Source organism: Hyla sarda, chromosome 2 (genome assembly GCF_029499605.1).
Source record: "Hyla sarda isolate aHylSar1 chromosome 2, aHylSar1.hap1, whole genome shotgun sequence".
Lineage (NCBI taxonomy): Eukaryota > Metazoa > Chordata > Amphibia > Anura > Hylidae > Hyla > Hyla sarda.
In genome coordinates, this window is record NC_079190.1 from 73796579 (window position 1) to 73820412 (window position 23834).

Sequence of the window (23834 nt, forward strand, 5' to 3'; positions counted from 1 at the left end):
TTTTAAGAGTAATGCACAAGTCCAAGTAATGCCAATGGATTCACTTTTTTTCTTTCATTCAATACCACATTATCGGGACAGGAGAAATATTTGTGCTGTTGATTTTTGAGTATTGTCTAGACTGCATAAAACTGGATCCACCTCTTGGCTGTGACAAGACGCTGCGTGTATTCAGCATCTGGATGTAAACAAGGATATTTCCCACTCATTGACATTCATCAGATCTTGATAATGACAACAAATTAAATTACCAAGCATGTTAAGAGTTGCAAACCTCTGCATTGATTTATTTATAGACATCTTTATTTAACAATCCCCCTCAAAGTCCTTAGTAGGGAAAAAAAAGTTCCACAAGGCTCTGTTCACACTGCTGATAATTTCTGGTGCTTTCTAAAGCCTGAATATTTCCTATAATAGATGGAAAATGGTGATCTCAGTATGCTTCAACAAGATCACTATGGATCATGTACATAGTGGAACCATAGTAACCTCTGTGGCTCCGGTAATGATATGTGTTGTTATATCTGGCTACATCACTGTTAAAATATTTAGCTTGTCTAAATTCTGCTTCTGTTTATTTCCTTAACAGCCACTCACACAGGGTCTCTACTATTATTATATTCAAGAGTTGGCGTTTTACTGGTCACTAATGTTCTCCCAATTTACAGATATCAAGCGCAAGGTAAGACTTCTCAGTTTGCCACCATCTTGGAATAAGTTGCTATGTAGTGAGAGAACTTGCTTGAGTAGCATTCCATGTAGATTTATTCATGAAGTTGCACCATTCTGCTGAATTCCACATGTGTGATGCCTTACAACATTGTTCCCAGTGCGAGCAGCACATTTTCTTTTCAGCTTCCAATTGCACAAAGTGTGTTGGGTTTGGTTAAAGGGGCACTCTGCCCCTAGACATCTTATCCCCTATCCGAAGGGATGCTGCACCCAGTGTTTAGAGCATCAGATGCAGTGCCGGAGGCTCGTGACGTCACGGCTGCGCCCAGCTTGTGATGTTATGGCCATGCCCCCTCAATGCAAGTCTATGGGAGGGGGCGTGACTACTGTCACACCCCCTCCTTTAGACTTGCATTGAGGGGGCATGGCCGTGACATCACGAGCGGGGTGTGGCCGTGAGGTCTCCAGCCTCCGCCCCTCATGGCCAGTCATCTGGAAGGGAGCCAAGTCTTATTCCCTATCCTTTGGATAGGGGATAAGATGTCTAGGGGCGGAGTACCCCTTTAAGACAATTTCATAAAGTTATGTCCAATTGTAATGATATGCCATTACTTTATGATCTGGTTCTGTAGATGAAGGCATTACAGGGGCAAGGCATTAGGGGCAGCCTAGTGGGCTAGTTCACACTGAAGAAACATTCCATGTTAAATTCTGCACGAATTCCGCCTTTAAGACACCCAATGGTTTTAATGAGAATTCATGGAATCTATTCACAGTGTATTTTCCCAGCAAAAAATTGTATAACTGATTCCAGTTCCACCTGAAGAATAGAAAAGTCTGTTCTTCCATTAGAACCTGCCAGTAAAATCCCATAATCAATGGGACTTTGTATTTCCGTATCAGTCTGTTTAAAATTTCAGCCAATTTTGCTTAATTTTAGCATGGAGCAGAAAGAGAAGAATTTTTGTCCCAAAATGTCCTTATTGTGAACATGCCCTTAGTCATTCCCTGCACATTAGTGCCTGGCTCCCTGCAGGGGAACTGTTGCACAGTTCCATTAGAAATAAATGAATGCTGAATCCTCTTTGTGGCCTCTTGATTTGCAGGATTGGGGCGGTCTATAAAGATTGGACTAACACGAGTCTTAAAGTGATTAATCATTAGCAATATGCCCTCCCTTTATTATTAAAGGGGTACTCCACTGGCCAGCATTCAGATCATTTAGTTCCGAACGCTGTGTGTGCGTGCTACGGGGGTTGGCCATGCCCCTAGTGATGCCACGCCCCCTCAAAGCAAGACTATGGGAGGGGGTGTGGCGGTCGCCACACCCCCTCCCATAGACTTGCATTGAGGGGTGTGGAGTGATGACACAAGGGGTGTAGCTGACCCCTCAGCATGCGCACACAGAGTTCGGAACTAAATGTTCTGAATGCTGGCCAGTGGAGTACCCCTTTAAAATACCCATATGACAGCTTATTTTATGTATTAACATTTTCAGAACAGAAAGGCTGACCTAGAGTTATACAGCAGCTTCCGTGTTCCCCAGCCTGCCTGCCCTTTGTTGGAAGATATATTGCAGGCTACACTGCAAAGTAAAAATCGGTCATAACGAGAGATACGTACATCAGTGTGTGGGGGGGAAAAAAGAAACCCTGCATCATGCATCCTTATTAACAGCTTGGAATAGACTGGTCCCTTGGATTAGGTTCCAGCTGTAGAACAAAGCTGCAGAGAGGAAATAAGAAGTGAGCTTTAATTGACTCATACCCCACAGTGGGAGTTTCAGTGCATTCTGTATTCTGAGATAATAGTAGCACCAATTAATTTCAGTGCACTGCAATACTATATAAATGGGGGTAGATGAACCAGATGCTGTTATTAAATAAAGAATTGTTTTGGTTGAACTTCCAATATTCTCTATTGTTAGTCACTTCCTCTACTCTGATCCTGTAGGGTGATAAATCCCTTCACAGTAATCTGTTCTTCTCACTGCTATACTGTATAGATATGATAGCTATAGAAAAGAATTTCTCATAATTTCAGGAATTGGTGCTATCTGTAACTTTACTAATTTGGGCTGTAATTGCATGTACACTCTTGGCTTAAAGGGAATGTGTTTTTTTTTATTTTTTTTATTTTTTTTATTTTTTTTGTTTCCATTTCACTATCTATACTTTAAAATAACCCTGAAATCTTGCAATTTCCATTCTGGCCCTTAGGTGTAAAACTACAATGAGACTTGCCATTCTATACAGCTAGCCATTCTATCCAGCAGTTCCTTAAAGAAGGAACTCCACCCCTAGACATCTTATCCCTTATTCAAAGGAAAGGGGATAAGATGTCTTATTGCAGGGGTCCCAGCGGCTATACCCCTCACGGTCAGACATCTTATCCCTTATCCTTTGGATAGGGGCAGAGTACCCCTTTAAGGTTAGGAGAGTGTGACTACTGCAACATTTCAGGATTATTTTAAAGTATGGATAGTGAAATAGAAACAAAAATAATTTGTAAAAAAAAAAAAAAATGGTTGACATAAAAACTTAACTTAAACAAGTGGCTATTTTTTGATGACACGTTTCCTTTAAGCCAAGAATATTATGAATTTACACCCGGCGCCGCAGCGTTCTGAAGACAGAAGATTGGAGCTTTCATGTTTGTGACCTAGCCGTCACGTCTCCTCCCATAGATGTGTACATAGCCGTCACTTCTCCTCCCATAGACGTGTACATAGCCGTCGCTTCTCCTCCCATAGACGTGTACATAGCCGTCGCTTCTCCTCCCATAGACGTGTACATAGCCGTCACTTCTCCTCCCATAGACATGTGTACATAGGCACCATGTCTCCTCCCATAGATATGTACATATCCGTCACGTCTCCTCCCATAGACTTGTACATAGCCGTCCCTTCTCCTCCCATAGACATGTGTACATAGGCACCATGTCTCCTCCCATAGACTTGTACATAGCCGTCACTTCTCCTCCCATAGACTTGTACATAGCCGTCACTTCTCCTCCCATAGACGTGTACATAGCCGTCACTTCTCCTCCCATAGACATGTGTACATAGGCACCATGTCTCCTCCCATAGATGTGTGCATAGCCGTCCCTTCTCCTCCCATAGACATGTGTACATAGGCACCATGTCTCCTCCCATAGATATGTACATATCCGTCACGTCTCTTCCCATAGACTTGTACATAGCCGTCACTTCTCCTCCCATAGACGTGTACATAGCCGTCACTTCTCCTCCCATAGACATGTGTACATAGGCACCATGTCTCCTCCCATAGATGTGTGCATAGCCGTCCCTTCTCCTCCCATAGACATGTGTACATAGGCACCATGTCTCCTCCCATAGATATGTACATATCCGTCACGTCTCCTCCCATAGACTTGTACATAGCCGTCACTTCTCCTCCCATAGACGTGTACATAGCCGTCACTTCTCCTCCCATAGACATGTGTACATAGGCACCATGTCTCCTCCCATAGATATGTACATATCTGTCACGTCTCCTCCCATAGACTTGTACATAGCTGTCACGTCTCCTCCAGTAGACATGAATGGAGGCGGTATAACGGCTGTGGTCGCCCGTCATCCGGTACAGTGCGGAGTTTGCACTGTGCACTGGATGAACTGGCTGCCGTGCTGGAGATCACCTTGGAGCGGCGGCCCCCTGCGATCAGACATCTTATCACCTATATTTTGGATAGGGGTAGAAGGTGTCTAGGGGCGGAGTACTTCTTTAAATATAAACAGGGTTTCAGTGAAAGGTGACAACAGAAGACCAAATCCACCACAACACAACAGAGCTCAGCAGCACCCTCCCTGTAGAATGACCTCTGAAAAGGTCACAGATCAGGGGCTTGCTGTAAAGCATATCACTAAATTCCCTTTTGAACTGGATGTTTTTTTTTATGTGAAACTCGTCTGATATATGTTCAGCGACTATTTAAGGTTATTTCACCCACTTAAAGGAACTTGATTGTATCTACTAGTCTTTATCTGATCTGCTATACGAGTGATATGGCGCTTATAGCTGTGTGAAGCTTCTGTTTAGTTGCCCTCTGTAGACAGCGTGCGGTGCATATCCTGCTTCATGCTAGAACAGAGCCATGTACATCAGTCATGTGACTACATTTCCTGTACTCCCTGCTGTAATTGAAGCTAATAGGTCTCAACCACATTCTTTCGTCATCTCTTGCCCTCGTGTCTCAATAATTCGAGTCAACCAGTTTCTGATTATGAAGAACAAAAATCCTCATAGCCTGATGCGTGTGTTGCCAAATCACTGGAACACAAGGCAAAGATCACTTTACATTAGGAAACTGTATTCATTTACTTTATGCTAAGGCCTTCAAAATATAGAAAGGCATATGAATATCATAGAGCAGTGGTCTCAAAAGTATGTACCTTCTGATTTTGCAAAACTACAACTCCCAGCATGCCCAGATAGCCAATGGCAAGAAAAATGATTACATTTTTTTTTTAAATAAAGTCAGTAAATGGATCCCCAGTCATGTTTCAAGGCTCTTTAAGTGTCCCTGTCATTTAGTAACTCTGAGTGCTCAGAACTCTACTGATCTCCAGATATCTCCTATATGGGCTCCATTATAAATCATTGAAGCCCATCTTGTGGCCAGCCAGGGCTTGAAAAGCACTACCACATGCTTCTCCCAGCAATATCTTGCGATCGGCGGGGGTCTGAACACTCAGACCCTGAGTGATCAAAACTTTTGACTTTTTAAAATTCTTTTCTTTTTTTTTTCTTTTTTTCAAATAACAGGGACACTTAAAGGGGTACTCCGGTGGAGAAATTTTTTTTTTTAAATCAACTGGTGCCATAAAGTTAAACCGATTTGTAAATGACTTCTGTTAAAAAATCTTTACCCTTCCAGTACTTTTTAACAGCTATATGCTACAGAGGAAATTCTTTTCTTTTTGAATTTCTTTTTTGTCTTGTCCACAGTGCTCTCTGCCGACACCTCTGTCCGTATCAGGAACTGTCCAGACCTCATACGGGCATCAGGTGTCAGCAGAGAGCACTGTGGACAAGACAAAGAAGAAATTCAAAAAGAACAGAATTTACTCTCTAGCATACATACAGCTGCTAATAAGTACTGGAAGGATTAAGATTTTTTTAATAGAAGTAATTTACAAATCTGTTTAACTTTCTGGCACCAGTTGATTTAAAAAATAAAAAAAATAAAAAAAGAGATTTATTTGGTGAATAATTAGTCCCCTATTACAATGTTATCATTGGGATCTCTAAAAGATGGGAAACTTGAAGATGATGCTTCTAGTAAATTCTGCACGCTGTATATATGTATTTTTCCCCACAAATAATTCCACATGCACTCTTGGGATGTGAGATCCTCTCCACCCTATTCTTTGTATGGCTGTTATGTGCTGGGGATGGTTCCTTCTCTTGTGTGTGTGAAAAACTCTTTAGCTAGCCATGCTATAGCAACCCATCCACGTGATTCCTTATGTAAAACACCGAATATGCAGAATTGTTAAGTTGTAACATAGTAGTGTTGTGTTCCTTCCTTTTTGTATACATTGTTTTACTGCTGACGGTAGAGTTTACTGTGATTCCTTGACCCAGGGTAAAATGACAATGTCTACTACTACATCCATGTCCGCCTTATCAGAAGAGTGTAGATTTGTAAACTATAAATGTATTAGACTTGGTTTTCCTGTCTAACCGTATTTCTTTTCTTACTTGGCAGGACTTCTTAATAATGTTCGTTCATCATTTGGCCACGGTTGGCCTCATATCGTTTTCCTATGTGAATAACATGGTCCGTGTCGGGACTCTGGTGCTGTGCCTGCATGATGCTTCTGACTTCTTGCTTGAGGTAAGTTACTCTTAGGAGAAATATATAAACATGTAATGGCTACAGGGAAACGAGTTGACCAGGAAGGCTAAAATCTTAAATAAAAAATCACCCAAATTGTTGCGAGTTTAGTTTTTATTTACAGAATTCACAGATATTACAGCAGATATTTGTTACTGAAATATACATCCTATGGCAGTGTTTTCCCAACTAGGGCGCCTCCAGCTGGTGCAAAACTACAACACCCAGCATGCCCGGACAGCCAATGGCTGTCCAGGCATGCTGGGAGTTGTAGTTTTGCACTAGCTGGAGATATCCTAGTTGGGCAACTGTCCTATGGCATATATGAAGGCTGAGAGGTTGTGATGATGTATTAGGCTGTGTTCACTCCACATTTTTGCAATACAGTCCCCGTATACGTTTTCAATTTGAAAACCGTACGGCATTGACACTCCATTATGAATAAAGTTTCATTTGTTTAATTAAAATTCCAAGAAAAAAAGACTGTGCAAAGTCAAAAACCTTATGGTGAAAACTGGATGGAACCGCACACACATACGGTTCTCTACGGTTCCCATTGACTCCCATGTTAAAAAAAAATAAATAAATAAATAAAAAATATACGGTTTTTCACCCAGACCAAAAACCTTGGTAGGCTACGGTTTTGGGTACAGGAAAAAAAACAGACAAAACTGTGCAAGACGCAAAACGGATGCAACCGGATGCATCGTTTGGCATAGGTTTTCATAGGTATGTCAAACGTTGCATCCGTTTTGCGTCTTGCACAGTTTTCTGCTTTTATTTTATTTTTTTTTCCTGTACTCAAAACCGTAGCCTACCAAGGTTTTTGGTCTGGGTGAAAAACCGTATTGAAACCGTATAAGTTTTTTTTTTTTTTTTTTTTTTTTTTTTTTTTTTGTTGTTTTTTTTAACATGGGAGTCATTGGGAACCGTAGAGAACTGTATGTGCGTACGGTTCTATCCGGTTTTCACCATACGGTTTTTGACTTTGCACAGTTTTTTTATTTTTATTTTTTTTCTTGGAATTTCAATCAAATAAATAAAATGTTATTCATAATGGAGTGAAAAGTTAATGTATATGTTTTTTTTCTTAAGCAAAAAGCTGATGCAACCAGACATCACTGGTTAAAATGTGTACACATGTTTTGATACAGTTTAGTACGGTTTTGAGGAAGTTATTCATCAAAAACCTGATATGGGAACTGTATTGCAAAAATGTGGTGTGAATGCAGCCTAAATCTACAAATGGCTGAAAGTACAACACAATGCAGTTTTGAATTATCTTTTAATACTGTGTCTTCTACCCCTAAAAGGCAGCAAAAATGTCAAATTATGCAAAGTACCAGCGAATATGTGATGGCTTCTTCATGATGTTTGGGCTGATGTTTGTTACCACTCGACTTGTTATTTTTCCTTTATGGTAGGTATGTTTTTATAAACATTTACATAAACCCTAGGGGGGAGAGTTATCAAAACCTGTGCGGAGGACGAGTGGTGCCATTGCCCATAGTAACCAATCAGATCTCTTTACTCTTCCGCTCTAATGGCTTTGATAAATCGCTCCCTGTGACTTTTGTTTGTACATGAAATGGTTGTCCTGGTGCAGTAAATAAAGTTTTACACCTTAATGATCAAGATAAACATCTTAGGGCTTGTTTACATCTTAGAAGATCAATTACTGAGGCAAATAAACAACACAGCAAATCAGAATGAGGTGATAATAATGGGGGACTTTAACTATCCTGATATAAACTGGGAGACCGACCTGTGAATCTCATAAAGGAAACAGATTTCTGACTATAGCTAAAGACAATTATCTGTCCCAAATGGTGCAGAGCCTGACCAGAGGGGGCGCCCTACTAGACTTAATATTAACCAACAGACCTGACAGAGTAACTAATGTGCAGGTAAAAGGACACCTGGGAAATAGTGATCATAATATAATACCTTATAACTTGTTCTGCAATAAGGGAATCTCTAGAGGAGCCACAAAAACAATGCACTTTAGGAAGGCAAAGTTTGATCAACTCAGAGAAGCCCTTAACAATATAAAATGGGATTATGTCCTCAAAAACAGGAATACTGACACTAAAAATATCTTAAATTCTCGCTGTAAGATGTATATACTAGGGATCGACCGATTATCGGTTTGGCCGATATTCACAATATTGGACATTATCGGTATCTGAAATTACCTTGCTGATATGCCGATAATGCCCTGCCCCCTCGCCCCGCTTCCCCCTGGCCAGAAACCGCCGCCGCTGCCTCATTGCCTTACCCCATTCCCGGTTTTATTATTACCTGTTCCAGGGGCCTGCGCTACTTCTGGCTCCTGCGACGTCCAGCGCAATGACGAGTGACGTCCTCAACGTGACGTCACCGTCAGTGCGCACAGTGACAGCTCAGGACGCCGCCGGAGCCAGAAGTAGCGTGGACCCCGGGAACAGGTAATTATAAAACCGGGGATGGGGGAGGCAATGGGGCAGCGGTGGTGGTTGGACTAGGGAGGACCCCAGGACAGGCAGGGGGAGAGAAACAGGCGGTGGTCTCTGGCCCCGCAAAAGCCGCTGCAGTTCATTGATTTTAAAGCGCCCGCTTTAAATCATTGATCTGCAGCGGTTTCTGTGGGGCCAGGTGGGGGGGGAAATAGCCGATAACTTATACAGATATTCCGGTATAAATTATCGGCTATCGGCCTGAAAGGTCACAGATTATGGGTATCGGCCCTAAAAAATCTATATCGATCGATCCCTAGTATATACCTTTATGGGAATAAAATGATCAGGAATAAAAGAAAACCAATATGGATGAATAAAAATGTGGGTAAGTAACTGGCTCAGTGATAGGAATCAGAGGTTGGTTATTAATGGTACTTATTCTGATTGGGTGACTGTTACTAGTGGGGTACCACAGGGGTCAGTCTTGGGTCCTGTCCTATTTAATATATTCATTAATGACCTTGTAGAGGGGTTGTGTAGTGAAGTAGGAATCTTTGCAGATGATCCTAAACTCTGTAAAGCGGTAAACACTATAGAGGACAGTGCACTGTTACAAATGGATCTGGATAGGTTGGAGGTTTGGGCTGAGAAGTGGCAGATGAGGTTCAACACTGATAAATGTAAGGAAATGCACATGGGGAAGAAAAAATCCAGGCTGGAATTATGTATTAAATGGGAGAACACTTGGGACGACTGACATGGAAAAGGACTTGGGAGTCTTAGTTAACAGTAAATTAATAGGGGCATAGATGCCCACGACAAAAAAATAATTCTACCGCTGTACAAATCACTAGTCAGACCACACATAGAATACTGTGTACAGTACTGGGCACCAGTGTACAAGAAATATATAGTGGAGCTGGAGAGGGTTCAAAGACGAGCAACCAGGGTAATACGGAGAATGGGAGGACTACAGTACCAGAAAGATTATCAGAATTGGGGTTATTTAGTTTAGAAAAAAGAAGGCTTAGGGGAGACCTAATAACTATGTATAAATATATCAGGGGACAGTACAGAGATCTCTCCCAGGACTGTATCTATAACAAGGGGGCATCCTCTACGTTAAGAGGAAAGAAGGTTTCTACACCAGTAAAGGTTTCTTTACTGTAAGAGCAGTGAGACTGTGGAATTCTCGGGGGAGGTGGTCTTGGTGAACTCTGTGAAAGAATTTAAAATCTGGATACATTTTTGGAGAATAATAACATTACAGGTTATGTATACTAGATTTATAGGGACAGAACATTGATTCAGGTATTTATTCTGACTGCCATATTTGGAGTCCAGAAGGAATTTTTACCTGAGGTTTTTTTTTTGACTTCCTCTGGATCAACTCAGTAGGCACTCATTAGGTATATAGGTTGAACTTGATGGACTCTGGTCTTTCTTTGAAACCTTATGAACTATGTTACTATATTATGAACTATGTTACATTGCAGTTGGGATCGGCTTTATGAAGCTCCATCGTCAAGTCCGACTGGAGTTTTAGTGGAAAAGTGCTTGCACTGTTTTATTTCTCCACTAAATTCCAGTAAACTACCGGATCCATGACAGACCCCATTCAAGTCAATGGATTCTGTTGGGACCTGGTGGTGACCCAGCGGTGTAATTTAGTCGTGCACCGACCAGTTTTGGGGCCATTTGGTATAAAAAATAAATTCTAAATGGACCCTGAACAGGATGGAGCTCAACTGCAGTGTGAACTTAGCCTAAGACAGATTATATGGCGTTCACATGGCTAAAATCCAGGCTGATTTTGATGTGGAATCTGTACATCAATTCTCCTTGTGAACAAGTAATGGCATGTGTTTTGTCTTCTGCCGGAAGCATTCACACTGCAGCCGACCCACAAGTATTGAGATGTATTCCTCAGCCTATCCATTGACTTTAAATGGCCAATATATATGCTGGTGTCCAAAAGTGGGTAGAGACTAGAGAGCATTCATTCAACGTTTTAACTAATAAAAACGTATGCATGTTAATTACTTAAAAAAAAATAATAATAAAAAAATAACAACCAAAGCATAAAATGGCTCCTTTGTCTATACCTATAAAGAAGTTTACAATAGTGCGGAGGACAAGTTGACCGGTTGCCCATAGAAATCAATGTGTGCTTCATATTTTTTTTTTTTTTTTTTTTTTTTTTTTTTTTTTTAAGAGGTCTGTTCAAAAATAGAAAAAAGCAATCTGATTGGTTGCGATGGGCAACTGGTTAACGTTTCCTCCACACAGATATTGATAAAATGTGATGTGGACAGGGCTTTACATTGAAGAGCTCACATCTATGAACAAAGTCTATAACTTGCGACTGGTATATGAAGGTCCGTCGGCACTGTAGGAGTTCAAGCTCCAGACTGAGAGCTGTGCCCACTGCCTAGATCAGTGGTTTCCAACCAGTGGGCCTCCAGCTGTGGCAAAACTACAACTCCCAGCATGCCCGGACAGCCTTTGGCTGTCCGGGCATGCTGGGAGTTGTAGTTTTGCCACAGCTGGAGGCACACTGGTCTATATAGTGATCCTAGGTTCCAATTATATTGATTCTGATGAATACATTGTATTGTTTTGCAGGATCTTGAATACAACAATGTTTGAGAGCTGGGATCTGATCGGCCCTTATCCTTCATGGTGGCTGTTCAATGGCCTTTTGTTAATCCTACAAGTTCTACACGTCATTTGGTCTTACCTCATCATACGTATAGCGTACAGGTCTCTGACAAAGGGAAAGGTAGGTTGTTGAATGCTGAAGTGTTGTTGAGTTCTCAAGCGCTTTGGGGAGGAATTTAAATAGAAATCTTCTCCTGTCGGCCGTGTCTTCTGTTAGAAAGTCTTGTTTTTACCTTCACTCTTTCTAATCTTATGGGTCTACTGCTTATCTACTGCCGCTCTGTCCTGACACGGTGACCCTGTTAGGAGGAGAGCTTCTGATGTCTTTGCACTCCCTGCCTCACTCTTTCTCTCCCTCGTTTTTTCTCTGTGTCAGGTTGGAACTGGAAAATGTCACCCTTTGCCTGTAAGTTTTCTCTGCTGTTTCCAATCTCCTGCTTGCTTTACCTTCACATCCTGCATGTTCTTTATCTTCACGTACTACCACCGCCCAAATTCATGAATGTGAACTGGCAGTGAGTGGTCTTGGCTATACACTTCATGATAAATCTGGGCTTCTATCATATGGAACATGGGTGGATTATCCACAGGATGGTCATGAGTACACCGGGGAGTGTTTGGCTTTATATTCATTGCCTGCCAGAGTAGTTGGGTCCAGAGTTTACTCTCCAGGACCATGGATAGAAAGTGTGCCAGGTAGATAATCCACCACTGTGACCATAACACCTTGTCATCAAATCTCATCATTTATTTTATTTATTTATTTTTTTTAACAAAGAATTATTACAAATAAATACAAAATTCTTCTTTCCAGCCACCCCCATTGCTTCCATACCCTCCTTCATATTTAGACCAGACCGGAGTAATGTACAGAAAACAATTAACCCAATTACACTAAAGTGACTACTTTCCACTTGCCCTAATGCAGTCCCTTTATTTTTAAATTTTTTTTATTTTTGCAAGTAAAGAGCTGATTTTTTTTTTAATCAACTTTTTTTTCAGGTGTTTTTTCTGAACACCAATGTCTTACTGTTTGAAGCCTGACAACAAAGAGGGACATTTATCAATCTTTGCTTATGGATTTTTTTTTTGTAATTTTTTCCTTACTTTTTTTTTGCTTATGTGTGACGTATTTATCAACTGGTTTCAGCCTGTTGATGATTTTCTTTCACGTAAGCAATTTTTCCTTCTTTTACTTTGGTAGTAGCTTTTTCTGCTCCATGTTTGAGCTGGAGTAAATTTAGTCAATTTTTAACCCTGTTGCGACTTTTTTTTTGCGCAGTTGCGACTGTCGCAGTTAATGAATACCTGACTACCCGTAGTCCATTTTAAAATTATTACTACGTAGTTAGTTTTTGGAAAACTTGCTTTTCTCGCTTTCCAGTCAAAATGTCGCACGAAAAATCGCATAGTCGAAGTTGCGACAATTTTGCGACAATTATAGTAAAGAAAACCTGACTAAACCCATTGATAAATGTCCATAAAAATGTTTTAATCTTACCCATTTTTTCCCCTCAACAACTGAAGCTCTGAGCCATCGCCTATCATAAGATTTCCATCTCTTTCCATCCACAACTTCAAATATAAAATTCTGGCAGTTCCACAATAAATATATAATCTGCATTGTGATTTCCATCTCACTTAGGATATAACTTTATTTAGGAATGGTGAAATAGAATACAGCCTATAGATCAAGTTTAATTGTAGTAGCTGGTAAATGACTACTCAAAGCAACCTTCCTCATATTGCTATATGATCTTTCCCACAGTTTTTGATCTATATTCCCTAGACCTTCTATCCAGTATTTTTAGCTATTAGGGTAGGGTCACACAATTCCTGATATATGTCTGCTACGAGAAGGCACTGTGTCTACATCTGAAAATCTGCCGCTATTCTGTATCTTTCACAGGTTTCCCACATGATTTTATTTTTTTTTATTGTTGCCTACAATTGTGACATGCCCTTGAGGCGCAGTCTGGGGCTTGTGATTTGACTGTCGGCTCATTCGTAGTGATAAATGATTTGTTCAATCAGTTATCTACTAAAGGTGTGATCTTTGTACTGTATAGGGAATTGCTATCCTCATATCATGAGGCCTATCCATTTAGTATTAAGGATAAATGGGAGGTGGATGTGGGTCCCATATCGGATGAGCAGTGGGCACAGATTAGGACTATGACCCCGCGCCTTGCAGTGATACATCGGGTGTATCGTATTCCCGCATTTCTCCATAGGATTGGAGTACGGCCAGATTCCTGCTGTCCCCGTTGTTCCTTGCCCGATGCTAACTTGCTTCATGTGATGTGGGACTGTACTCGTTTTACACAATTTTGGAATGATGTGGGACAATCTATTAGCCGGGTGCATGGTTGTCCGTTTAGCTTGTCCGCCTTGACATGTGTATTGGGATATTTGGATGGGTTGGATGAGGATGGTGGCTTGTTCATTGGTATTAGTAGGATTTTATACCAAGCTCATAAACTTATTGCACAACATTTGTTGCAGGGCTCCCCACCTACTATTTCCGAATTGATTATACAATTAAAACATATTATTAGATTGGAAAAAGGTGTATCATAAATAAATAAAAAACCATATGTAAATTTGAGTCCATTTGTGGGCCTTGGATTGATGGTTTGCCATCCACTTATTTGTGGAGAACTCCTATGGATGTGTTTTTTTTTTTTTTTTTTTTTTTTTTATTTTATTCTTATTATATATATTTTTTTTGTTGGGGGGGGGGGGGGGTCGAACCACTAATTGTTTGTTTTTGCTTGTGAACTGTTCTTATCTAGTCTACATTTTCTGTTTTGTGATCGCGCTGGTGTGCTGAAGAAAGGACACGGGGGTTGGGGGGTGGGGAAGAGGGTATTTCTGTGTGGGTGGGATGTTTTTTGGGGGTTTATGTATTTTCTTTGTTTTTGTGTGTTTGTTTTACACACAACTTTTAATAAAAATTTCTGATTAAAAAAAGGAAGAAAATCCACCGCTACAAGCTGACACGTAGAGCTATCCGGCCGCTGCAGGTAGCTCACTCTTGTGACTGCCACTGGCACATCCGCAGCATGAAATACGCTGTGGATGCACTCCTTGTGACTCTACCCTTAAACTTTATTTTTAGATAACATCTGAGACCAGTATATAATGCTGTCTTTTTTTATTTTACACCTGAGGCAGAAAACCTTTGAAAACCATCCTTATCAGAATGCTCTAGATCATGTTTAATTTAGATTTACCCAAATATTTCTCTACCTAGTTTATACCCCCCAGGGTTTCACTTCAACTTTTTCCATGATATTAACAATATTTTCAATCCCCTTTTTCCATTCAAGACTCTACTCTGGTAGGGAATACATTTCCACTAGGTTCGGATTGAACTACGATGGAGTAGACCAAAATGACCCCCATCAGCTGGAATTTTTTCCCAAAGCCCCCATCAAGTTTTCAGTGTCCCCTTGGTTTAATAGGCCAAATTCAATAGTCTCCAAAAATGCCCAGATAAAATTATCCCTTACTCCTTCTCTTTTTTATATCTCTAATCTTAATTTCTAATCGGTATCATAATTCCAGAATATATTCCCCTTGATCCAAACTTTGATGCAAACATATATATAGAATTCCTTCCCTTCGGAAATACAGAGAATTCCTATATTGCTCGTTCCGGAGCGATCCTCCAGATCTATAATTAATTTTAAGGATCTCATCTCATTCCCTTTTTTATTTTTTTTATTTATTTATTTATTTTTTTAATAGTCACATCATCTTCTGTTTTAATTACCCTATTTTTAACCTTAGTGCATTTTGCTTTTATTTTCCTTAATTCATCATTCATACTAGTAATATCTGCACTATCATTCCCCACCCGAGACGACATATTGTTACCTCAGGAATGTCAGCCAAGGATGGCCCTTCTGATCACGCCTCTATTGTTTTACTTGCTGTTCTGGCTGTATTCGTGTGGACAGTGGAGGCAATAACTTTATCCACCTATTTCCTATCTTTAGGTGGCATGTTGCAGAAGTTATCATTTTGCCTCACATGTTGGAATTTCCGCACAGAAAATCTCTGTGCGGACATTCCGCAGACTGTGAGCATCGGCATAAATGCATTTCATGTGGCGTCTGCAGGATGAATGGACGTTTTCATTCTTTCTGCGTACACCAAAATTGGAATTTCCGCGCTAGATATTTTGCAGTGTGCACAGCGTAGCAGAATCCTCTGCGAAGCAGAGGACTCTGCTGCTGCGGAATCTCCGTGCAGAATTCCACACAGAAATTCTGAGGTGTGAACATACCCTTATGGTGGTAATATAGTGATCTTATACTGGTAATATACTGATCAGAAAATAACAGGCTGATATACTATAATGGGTGCTTATATGAATTAGTCCAGTTAGGGCAAGACTATTATTGTGCTTGTAGAAAAACATAAAACCTGAAAAGCTTCTATGTATTTGCTAACACTGTCATCATAGAGGCCTACACAACTGCGACAAACACTGGGGGAATTGCGTAGATCCATTCCTCCCAATAAACAGTTAGTACAGGTTAAAGGGGTCATCCATTTGAAAAAAAAAAGTAAAAAGCCCCCAATGTTCGTTTAAGGCAATTAGAGATGAGCGAACTTACAGTAAATTCGATTCGTCACAAACTTCTCAGCTCGGCAGTTGATGACTTATCCTGCATAAATGAGTTCAGCTTTCCGGTGCTCCGGTGGGCTGAAAAAGGTGGATACAGTCCTAGGAAAGAGTCTCCTAGGACTGTATCCACCTTTTCCAGCCCACGGGAGCACCTGAAAGCTGAACTAATTTATGCAGGAAAAGTCATCAACTGCCGAGCCGAGAAGTTCGTGACGAATAGAATTTACTGTAAGTTCGCTCATCTCTAAAGGCAATGTTTCCCAACCAGGGTGCCTCCAGCTGTTGCAAAATTACAACTCCCAGCATGACCGGACAGCCTTCGGCTTTTTTAAAGGAGTAGTTCAGTCCTGAAAAACTTATCCCCCTATCCTAAGGATAGGGGATAAGTTTCAGATTGTGGGTGGGGCCCCCCCGCGATCTCCTGTACCGGGCCCCGGCTCATTGGCCAGAGAGTGCGTGTCGACCACGGCACAAAGCAGCAGCTGACACACCCCCTCAATACAGTGCTATGTCAGAGCAGGTGATTGCCGAAGACGAGCTGCTGGGGCCCCGTACGGGAGATTGCGTGGGGGTCCCAGCGGTCGGACCCCCCCCCGCGATCTGAAACTTATCCCCTGTCCTTAGGATAGGGGATAAGTTTTTGACTGGAGATCTCCTTTTAAGGTTTTAAAAAGTTTTGGAGCCTTTTACAATTTTTTTGTTAAAACCTGGATAACCCATGTACTCAAATTTTAGCATGCTATATTTAGCACAGAATATGTAAAAAATACAACTTATCCTACAAAATCCATGGACAGAAAAAAAATTAGTGTATCTGTTCTTTAGACATGATGATGAAAAAGCAAAAAGGTAATTGGCCCTTATTAGGTTAAATTATGTCTTTAGCTATAACAAGACCGTACTGTAGCTTGTCCAGTCATCCCACCGGTCCTAGGTACTGTGTCGGCTCAGTCCTAACCAGCCTTATTAGCGCAAATAAAAGACCAACACTGCATCTCCACTCGAACAATCTAAATATAGGACTGAATTATATGAATAGCCATTAATAGCTAGACTACTTCAAGATAGAAAGAACTATGTAAATTCTATTGGAGTGTAAGCAGGGTAAAGTGCTTATATACCTGAGACAGTTCAGCTCATTAAAAACTAGTTAATTGTTCATAATCTCTTATGTAAATTGGTGGGTGACTAAGTGCAGAAGTATCAGTAACCAGAACCAATAATTGATTAGTAGAAATCCATAGTTCTCTCTCAAGGGTTAATAAAGCTGCTTCTATAAGTACACGCAGGTTAAAGGGCAAATTCAAAATAATCTGCTCATTTAATCCAAAAGCATTAATAAATTAAATAAGCACTCCAGGATTATTTTTTCCTTGTGCAGCAGGGACTAATAGAGAATAATGTAGAGGTTTGTGTACAACTACTACTGCTGCAAGGATACATATTCTGATCTCCTAAATGTAGCAGCAGCAGTATACAGATAGAGCTGGAAGGGGTCTGGGAGCTGTCAGGAGAGTCTGATGTCATCCTGTAGTTTACGGTCAGCTGACCCTGGACAGACCCCTTCCTCTGACACATTAACCACTGATTATATTATTGTTGTTGTTAATAATAATTATAATGATGACAATGATAATAGTTATTATCATTATCATTATTATTATTATTTTTTTTTGGGGGGGGGGTGAAATGGGTGATAACATGATCCAGTTACAGTAATAAAACGCATGAATGCAGGTGTACTGGAATAAAACACAGCGCTGTAGGAATAGTTGTGGTTAATGTGCATGATATGGGCAAAAGATAACAAGCCTGGAGTGCTTCTTTGATGCCAACCCATGAAGGTTTTTCTCATGAATAAAATGTGCTACTTATAACTGAAGCATAACCATGCCAAGTCTTCCTGCTATCATAACATCTATTATGCCTGAAGACACATACCAATGGTTTCTGCTCTGCCGTCAAGCTGAAACATACCTGTTTTTCCAGGGTGAATAAATTCACATTTTCTTTATTTCAAATCATGATGTATGGATTGTCGCTTCTTCCTTGGATTCATAGATTTATTAGGCAGTGCCTGTAACCATGATCGAATGGGTCTTGTCTAAAGTGAACGTTGTCTGAAGGCTGCTCTTACACTTCTGAAAGTCCTGTTATTCTTGTTGGTTCAGTTTTCCTACTTCTATATACAGACTGGGGCATGACTGCACAAGGTAAACAGAAAAGTTTACTAGACAATTTTTATTGACTTAAAATAACCACATAACCATTAAAGGGTAAGTTCACCTATATCAAATGCGTCAAGCTCTATTTCCTTTAAATGTGCACTATCATTTTAAACCAGTGGTCTTCAAACTGTGGCCCTCCAGATGTTGCAAAACTACAACTCCCAGCATGCCCGGACAGCCAACGGCTGTCCGGGTATGCTGGGAGTTGTAGTTTTGCAACATCTGGAGGGCCACAGTTTGAAGACCGCTGTTTTAAAAAATTTTGTCTGTTGCACTCCTTATGGTAAAGAAAAAAATGTTCTAATGTACTTTAAATAAAAAAAATAAAAAAAAAGTTTTCTATGTTTTATTTCTGTTAAAAAAAACTGTCACCAGGTGTCTCCCTACTTGTCCAGAGCAAATTCCCCCCTCCCCCCAATCTCTTGCACAGACTTTGGACTTCTGCTGGCCTGGCAGAAGTCCAAACTCAGGAAATGCAGGTGGGGGAGCTTTAGGGGGGTGGGGGACTGGAGGGAATGCAGCCTTAGCCAATCATAGCTAATCTCACACACTGAACTGCTCTGGGCTGTGTGTAGCAGAGTGAGGGAGGAAGTTCTCCCCTGTATGGCTTCAGATGATGTCACACCTGCTTGGGAACGCCCCCTTCCCAGTCTGAATCTGACTGAGCAGAAAATACAGCGCAATATCAAGGTAGAAAACTGGATGATAATAATAAAAATACAGGGGGTGGTTTATCATGATGGGGGCAGTGAACTGGGAGGATTATAACATTTTTACAAGCTCATGACAGTTGCTCTTTAAATCAAAACTGACCAGAACTGATGGCAAGAGTATCTATCAGCTGTCATCAGGCTTTTTCAATGAAAAAACATCAGTTGTCATCCTTTTCTACCATCAGTTACATGCACACAGGTATGTTAGTGTCTAGAGTATTCAACCTATAGAAGAGGTAGCCCTTGTACCCACTTTCTATGGCACATGACACCAACGTTTCAAATTCGGACAACTAGGCTGAGTTTGCACAAATGGAATCTCCAGCTGGAATTATAGCAGGGGGGCCAAGGGCGGCCATTGCCCACAGCAGACGGCTCTAAGATGGTTCTGACTGCATGAACATCCCCAGGCAATGCAGTTCTGAGTGGACCGGAGTGTGCCTTCTTTCGGTGGATCCCTTAGAAATACATTGCATTCCCCACGGTCCTAGCACTGACTGTTGTCTGCACTGGTCACCCTCGGGATCTCCTGCCGCTATTCCAGAACAGCACATCTAAAACTAAACTGAGGAGGATCCCCTCCAGTTGTTGGGAAGTCATTTTACAAATGGAGAATGAAGAATTGTTCACTTTTTTCTTACTCTTTCACAAGGAAAGTAATTCCTGAGCATAAAAGTACAAGTGTCATTGATTCCCATTGAGCAGACGTGATGGCAGTGGTATACACCTGACAGCTATGATACATTTTTCTGATGGGTGTTGCTTCCTGTAGGCTGGTGCTGTCTGGCTGGGTTTTCCTCGCCTGTCTACACTTGCACCAGTTTGTGTATATCCATAAACAGATGTTTTAAGTCAAAGGTTTGGTTACAGTATTCTGCCTCCATGTAGTAGTATTCAACCACTTTAGATCCAGCCGTAATGAACTATAGAGGAGGGGAATATGTGCCGCAGGTGAATTGTTGTAGTGTCCTGTGCCAGCTTTTGCATGCCATGTGTGATTTGCTGTGAGCTAAATATTGTGATGGTTTCATGAGTGTTTTGGCGGCTTTGCCTACACCTAGTGTCTAACGGGTAAAGACCAATTTAGTGGTGGCACAATGACCAAAGTGAAAGGCATTGCAGTCCTCTGCCTAGCCCTGCAGTCTTGTAGAAATATTGCAATAAAGGGCTACCTAGTTTTGCAAATCCGGTTTACATCCATAAGGCTCTGTTCGCACAGTTGTTTGTAAAGCCATACGCTTGGAGTCTTGTAAAGCAATCTCATTTGACATTCAATCTATCAGCCATAGTGAAGAACTTCTACAATGTGGCCTTCACAGGAAGGAAACCGCTGTGATGATTCATTTATTCCAAGTGCACCAGGGAAATTGAGGACCTGCTGACTTCTTACCCTTGGTCATTGCCTAAACAATGACATTTAGTGTATATTGAGTCAGAATAAGGCTTTATAACCTGGACATCTGTGCAGTTCTAATGCCCCTCAAACATCCTTTAAGGACTTTCTATCCAATACAGACAGATACCGGTACCTGCTTGAGACTTTTTTCCATTAGCAAAAAACAAGATCCCGGTAGAAATATTTTTGGCAGGTAGACTAGTCTATCCACTTAAACAGTAGACATCTATTGTTTACAAACTTGCAGACTGGTTTCTATGGTTCAGTATAATTCTTGGCAATAAACGTACAGAACTGGAGATGAAGTCTTAGAATTATACATCATGACCACAGAGTTTCCTTTTGTGCTGTTTGATTAAACACATTGAGACAATGATTTAACAGAATCCACGCTCTTATTGTTTAATGGGGTGTGAAAAATGTATTGCTGGGTATACATTCTTTAAAGGGAATCTTACGTCAGGTTAGGGTATCCTAAGGTTTGGATAGGGGGTGGGGGCTTTCCTTTACCCTTCAGTGAGTTAGGTCTATTAGCAGGCTAGGATGCCCTAACCTGCTGTCAACAAGAATTTTCATTGCTTCCCTAGAATCTAGAGAAAATTCTATTGTCCAATTATTATTATTCTTTGTTTGCCACCTAACTAAATTTCATGCATCCTGGGCCAACATCTTCCGCAGCCCTCGTTTAATGCAGAAAAGACTCTACCTGGCAAAAATGGCTCCTGGCACCCCATGGACCAAATAGACGAACTTGTGGCAATTGGTTAATTGGACACAGCAGTTGAAGTGGTGTTTCTGAGACAACACCCTTAAAATGAATCCTGGGTATTTGTTATTAAGAATTGTGGTTGATTTTTGAAGCATATAATATTTGCATGTTCTGTTAAAAAATATTCCTGCATCTTTGCCAGAAGGCAGTGCCAATGTATGAGGATGCGTTGTAGTATGGACTGCATCTAGGATATCATAGATGAATACCCGATCACACCATACAAGAAGGCCATGACCAGCTTTATGGATAGAGCACAATTTGACTTCTCGTCATACTAAGCAATGAATGCTATGAAGCTAATGTGTGGTGTCTCCTATGTATAAAGAATAATTCTCAATTTCCTGTGTAAATGCAGAATGTAGCGTTAAGATAACAAACTCGCTATTACTAATAGTGTTTTTTTTTCTTCTTCTAAGATGTGAAATCTAATGCATATAAGTAGTTCTCTACTAATACAATATTTTCTCTTTGCCAGGCATTGAAAGATGAGCGCAGTGATATAGAAAGCAGCTCAGAAGAGGAGGATGCAGCATTAAATGGCACAAAATCAGTCCATAACACATCCAGCAATGGAGCCAACCGGGTGAATGGCCATGCTTCAAGTAACCAGTGGTCTGAAGAATAAGAAATGGACTGTCCAACAACATAGATATGTTCCTTTTTTTTGTTAAAGACATGTTGTAAGACTTGGCTTAAATCATTCCTCATCAACAACCAGTCCTGAACTGAGCCGCCCCTGGAGGGTGAAGCACATTCTGCACCAGACTTCATCCCAGCCATTACTTGACAGATGGTTTAAGAGATCTGGATTATCAAGCACTGGCTGCCATACACAGTCGAACTCGATGGATCTGCACCTTTTATAAACTGTGTGCTTAATACCCATACCCCTCTTCATCCAACTTGGACGGTCATGCATAAACAGTGACAAGGATTGTGCAAATTGGTACAATGTTACACCGGCCCTGGTTGTCTTTAAATGATCCAAATGGATGAGACTATATCCCCCTCCTCCCCCCGAGCTCTCACATAGCTGTGCCAGGTACAAGGGGTGGCAACCCTTTCACAAGCAATGTGTGGAAAATGATCAGGAGTGTGCGCCTTAATGTCATATTTTATATATTTGTTTACTTCAGTCTGTGAAAAAAATAAAACCAAAAAATGGACACATTTTTATTTTTTGTCTGTAAGTCAGGCTTTTGTTTTGTTAGTGTTTAACTTTAATCCTTTTTTTTTTTTTTTTTTTGTTACCCACGGTTGGCACCATTTTTTTCTTTTTTGCCTTCCATTATAAAACCCATTGCTGTACTGCTCTGTTACTAAGCAGGCTGGTCGTTAAGGCGGGCAACTTCGCGGGAGCTGTAATCAGCATATTGGTCAATTTGTGTAAATCAAAGACATTTTAGAATTATTACAAATTGATGGAAGAGGAAAGCTTTGTACTTGATTTTACATTATCTTTCTACTTAAGTTTATGGCTCAGAAAAAAGCTGCAGAGCTTGATCACACAACCATATTTAATATCTGCACCTGTTGTTTTAAATATAAAATGGATTTCCAGCAGACTAAAGAAATTCTAATGGTGTCCTGGTACTGAACCATTTTAGTCTTAATTCACACTTTTATTACACTTCTCCAAGTGAGAATTGACCCTTAACAGCCCCTGGAAATCAGAACCTATTGTTGGTGCTTATCAGAAGGGTATGTTCACATATACTTTAATTTGCTGTGGATTTAATCAATATAAATAAATAGCTAAAATGTTCATCATAAAATCCACAGTGGATTAAGTGGGCGTTGTTATTTAAAACAACTTCCCTTTATTTCACAGCCTATGTGATTCCTAACATTTCTATAGATCACTTTATTTTCCAAAAATTACTGTTTTGCCTGATTAAAAACTGCTCTAAGTCCTTGGCCACCAGGTGTCTCACTTTCCTGCCATCTGCTATTCCCTGCCTGTCAGAGGAATTCGGTCTCTATCAGTACGCGAGGGGCGTACTTGGCTTGTGCTGTGAGCATGAGAGTGAGAGGCTGTGTACTTGCCATTTGTGTCCATTCTCCAGAGAACTTGCAAGGTTCAAGAGTCAAGATTTCCCTCATCACAGCAGCAGAAATTTCAGTGCTTTGAGTAACCTCTTCTTTGTGTGTGTGTGTGTGTGTGTGTGTACACAGTGCTGCCTTCTGTATTTAATTTTCACTCTCCCTTTTGTCTAAATTCTGGTCTTCAGCAGCTCAGTACGAAGTGTAACACTTTCCTGGCTGTGCTGTTTTAGTTTCTTTCCTCTCTGCTCACCCTGCACCTTGCAAAGCCAGTGCATCAGTAACCCTCTTCTCTCCCCAAATGCCATTTATAGTAGTATAAAACATCAGCCCAGCATAGTGCCAGGCTGCTCAGTGCACTTTCACCAGCGCTATGATATAGAGAGGAGATGTTCCTGTGCTGTGATTAC

At 40.8% G+C, this 23834-nt stretch overlaps 1 protein-coding gene across 2 annotated transcripts in view; it reads left to right on the forward strand.

The window, feature by feature from the left end:
• The window catches only part of CERS5 (ceramide synthase 5), a 95131-nt gene extending 71851 nt beyond the window's left edge, over positions 1-23280 (forward strand). The window contains exons 6-11 of one of the 2 annotated variants that reach the window (XM_056562085.1): positions 590-682; positions 6406-6534; positions 7848-7954; positions 11598-11754; positions 12010-12039; positions 21857-23280. In XM_056562085.1, coding sequence (XP_056418060.1) covers positions 590-682; positions 6406-6534; positions 7848-7954; positions 11598-11754; positions 12010-12039; positions 21857-22006 — 666 coding nt within the window. In that variant the 3' untranslated portion in view covers positions 22007-23280. The remainder of the gene's footprint in view (positions 1-589; positions 683-6405; positions 6535-7847; positions 7955-11597; positions 11755-12009; positions 12040-21856) is intronic. The other variant, XM_056562086.1, reaches the window with a different exon arrangement.
• Positions 23281-23834: the final 554 nt, after the last annotated feature.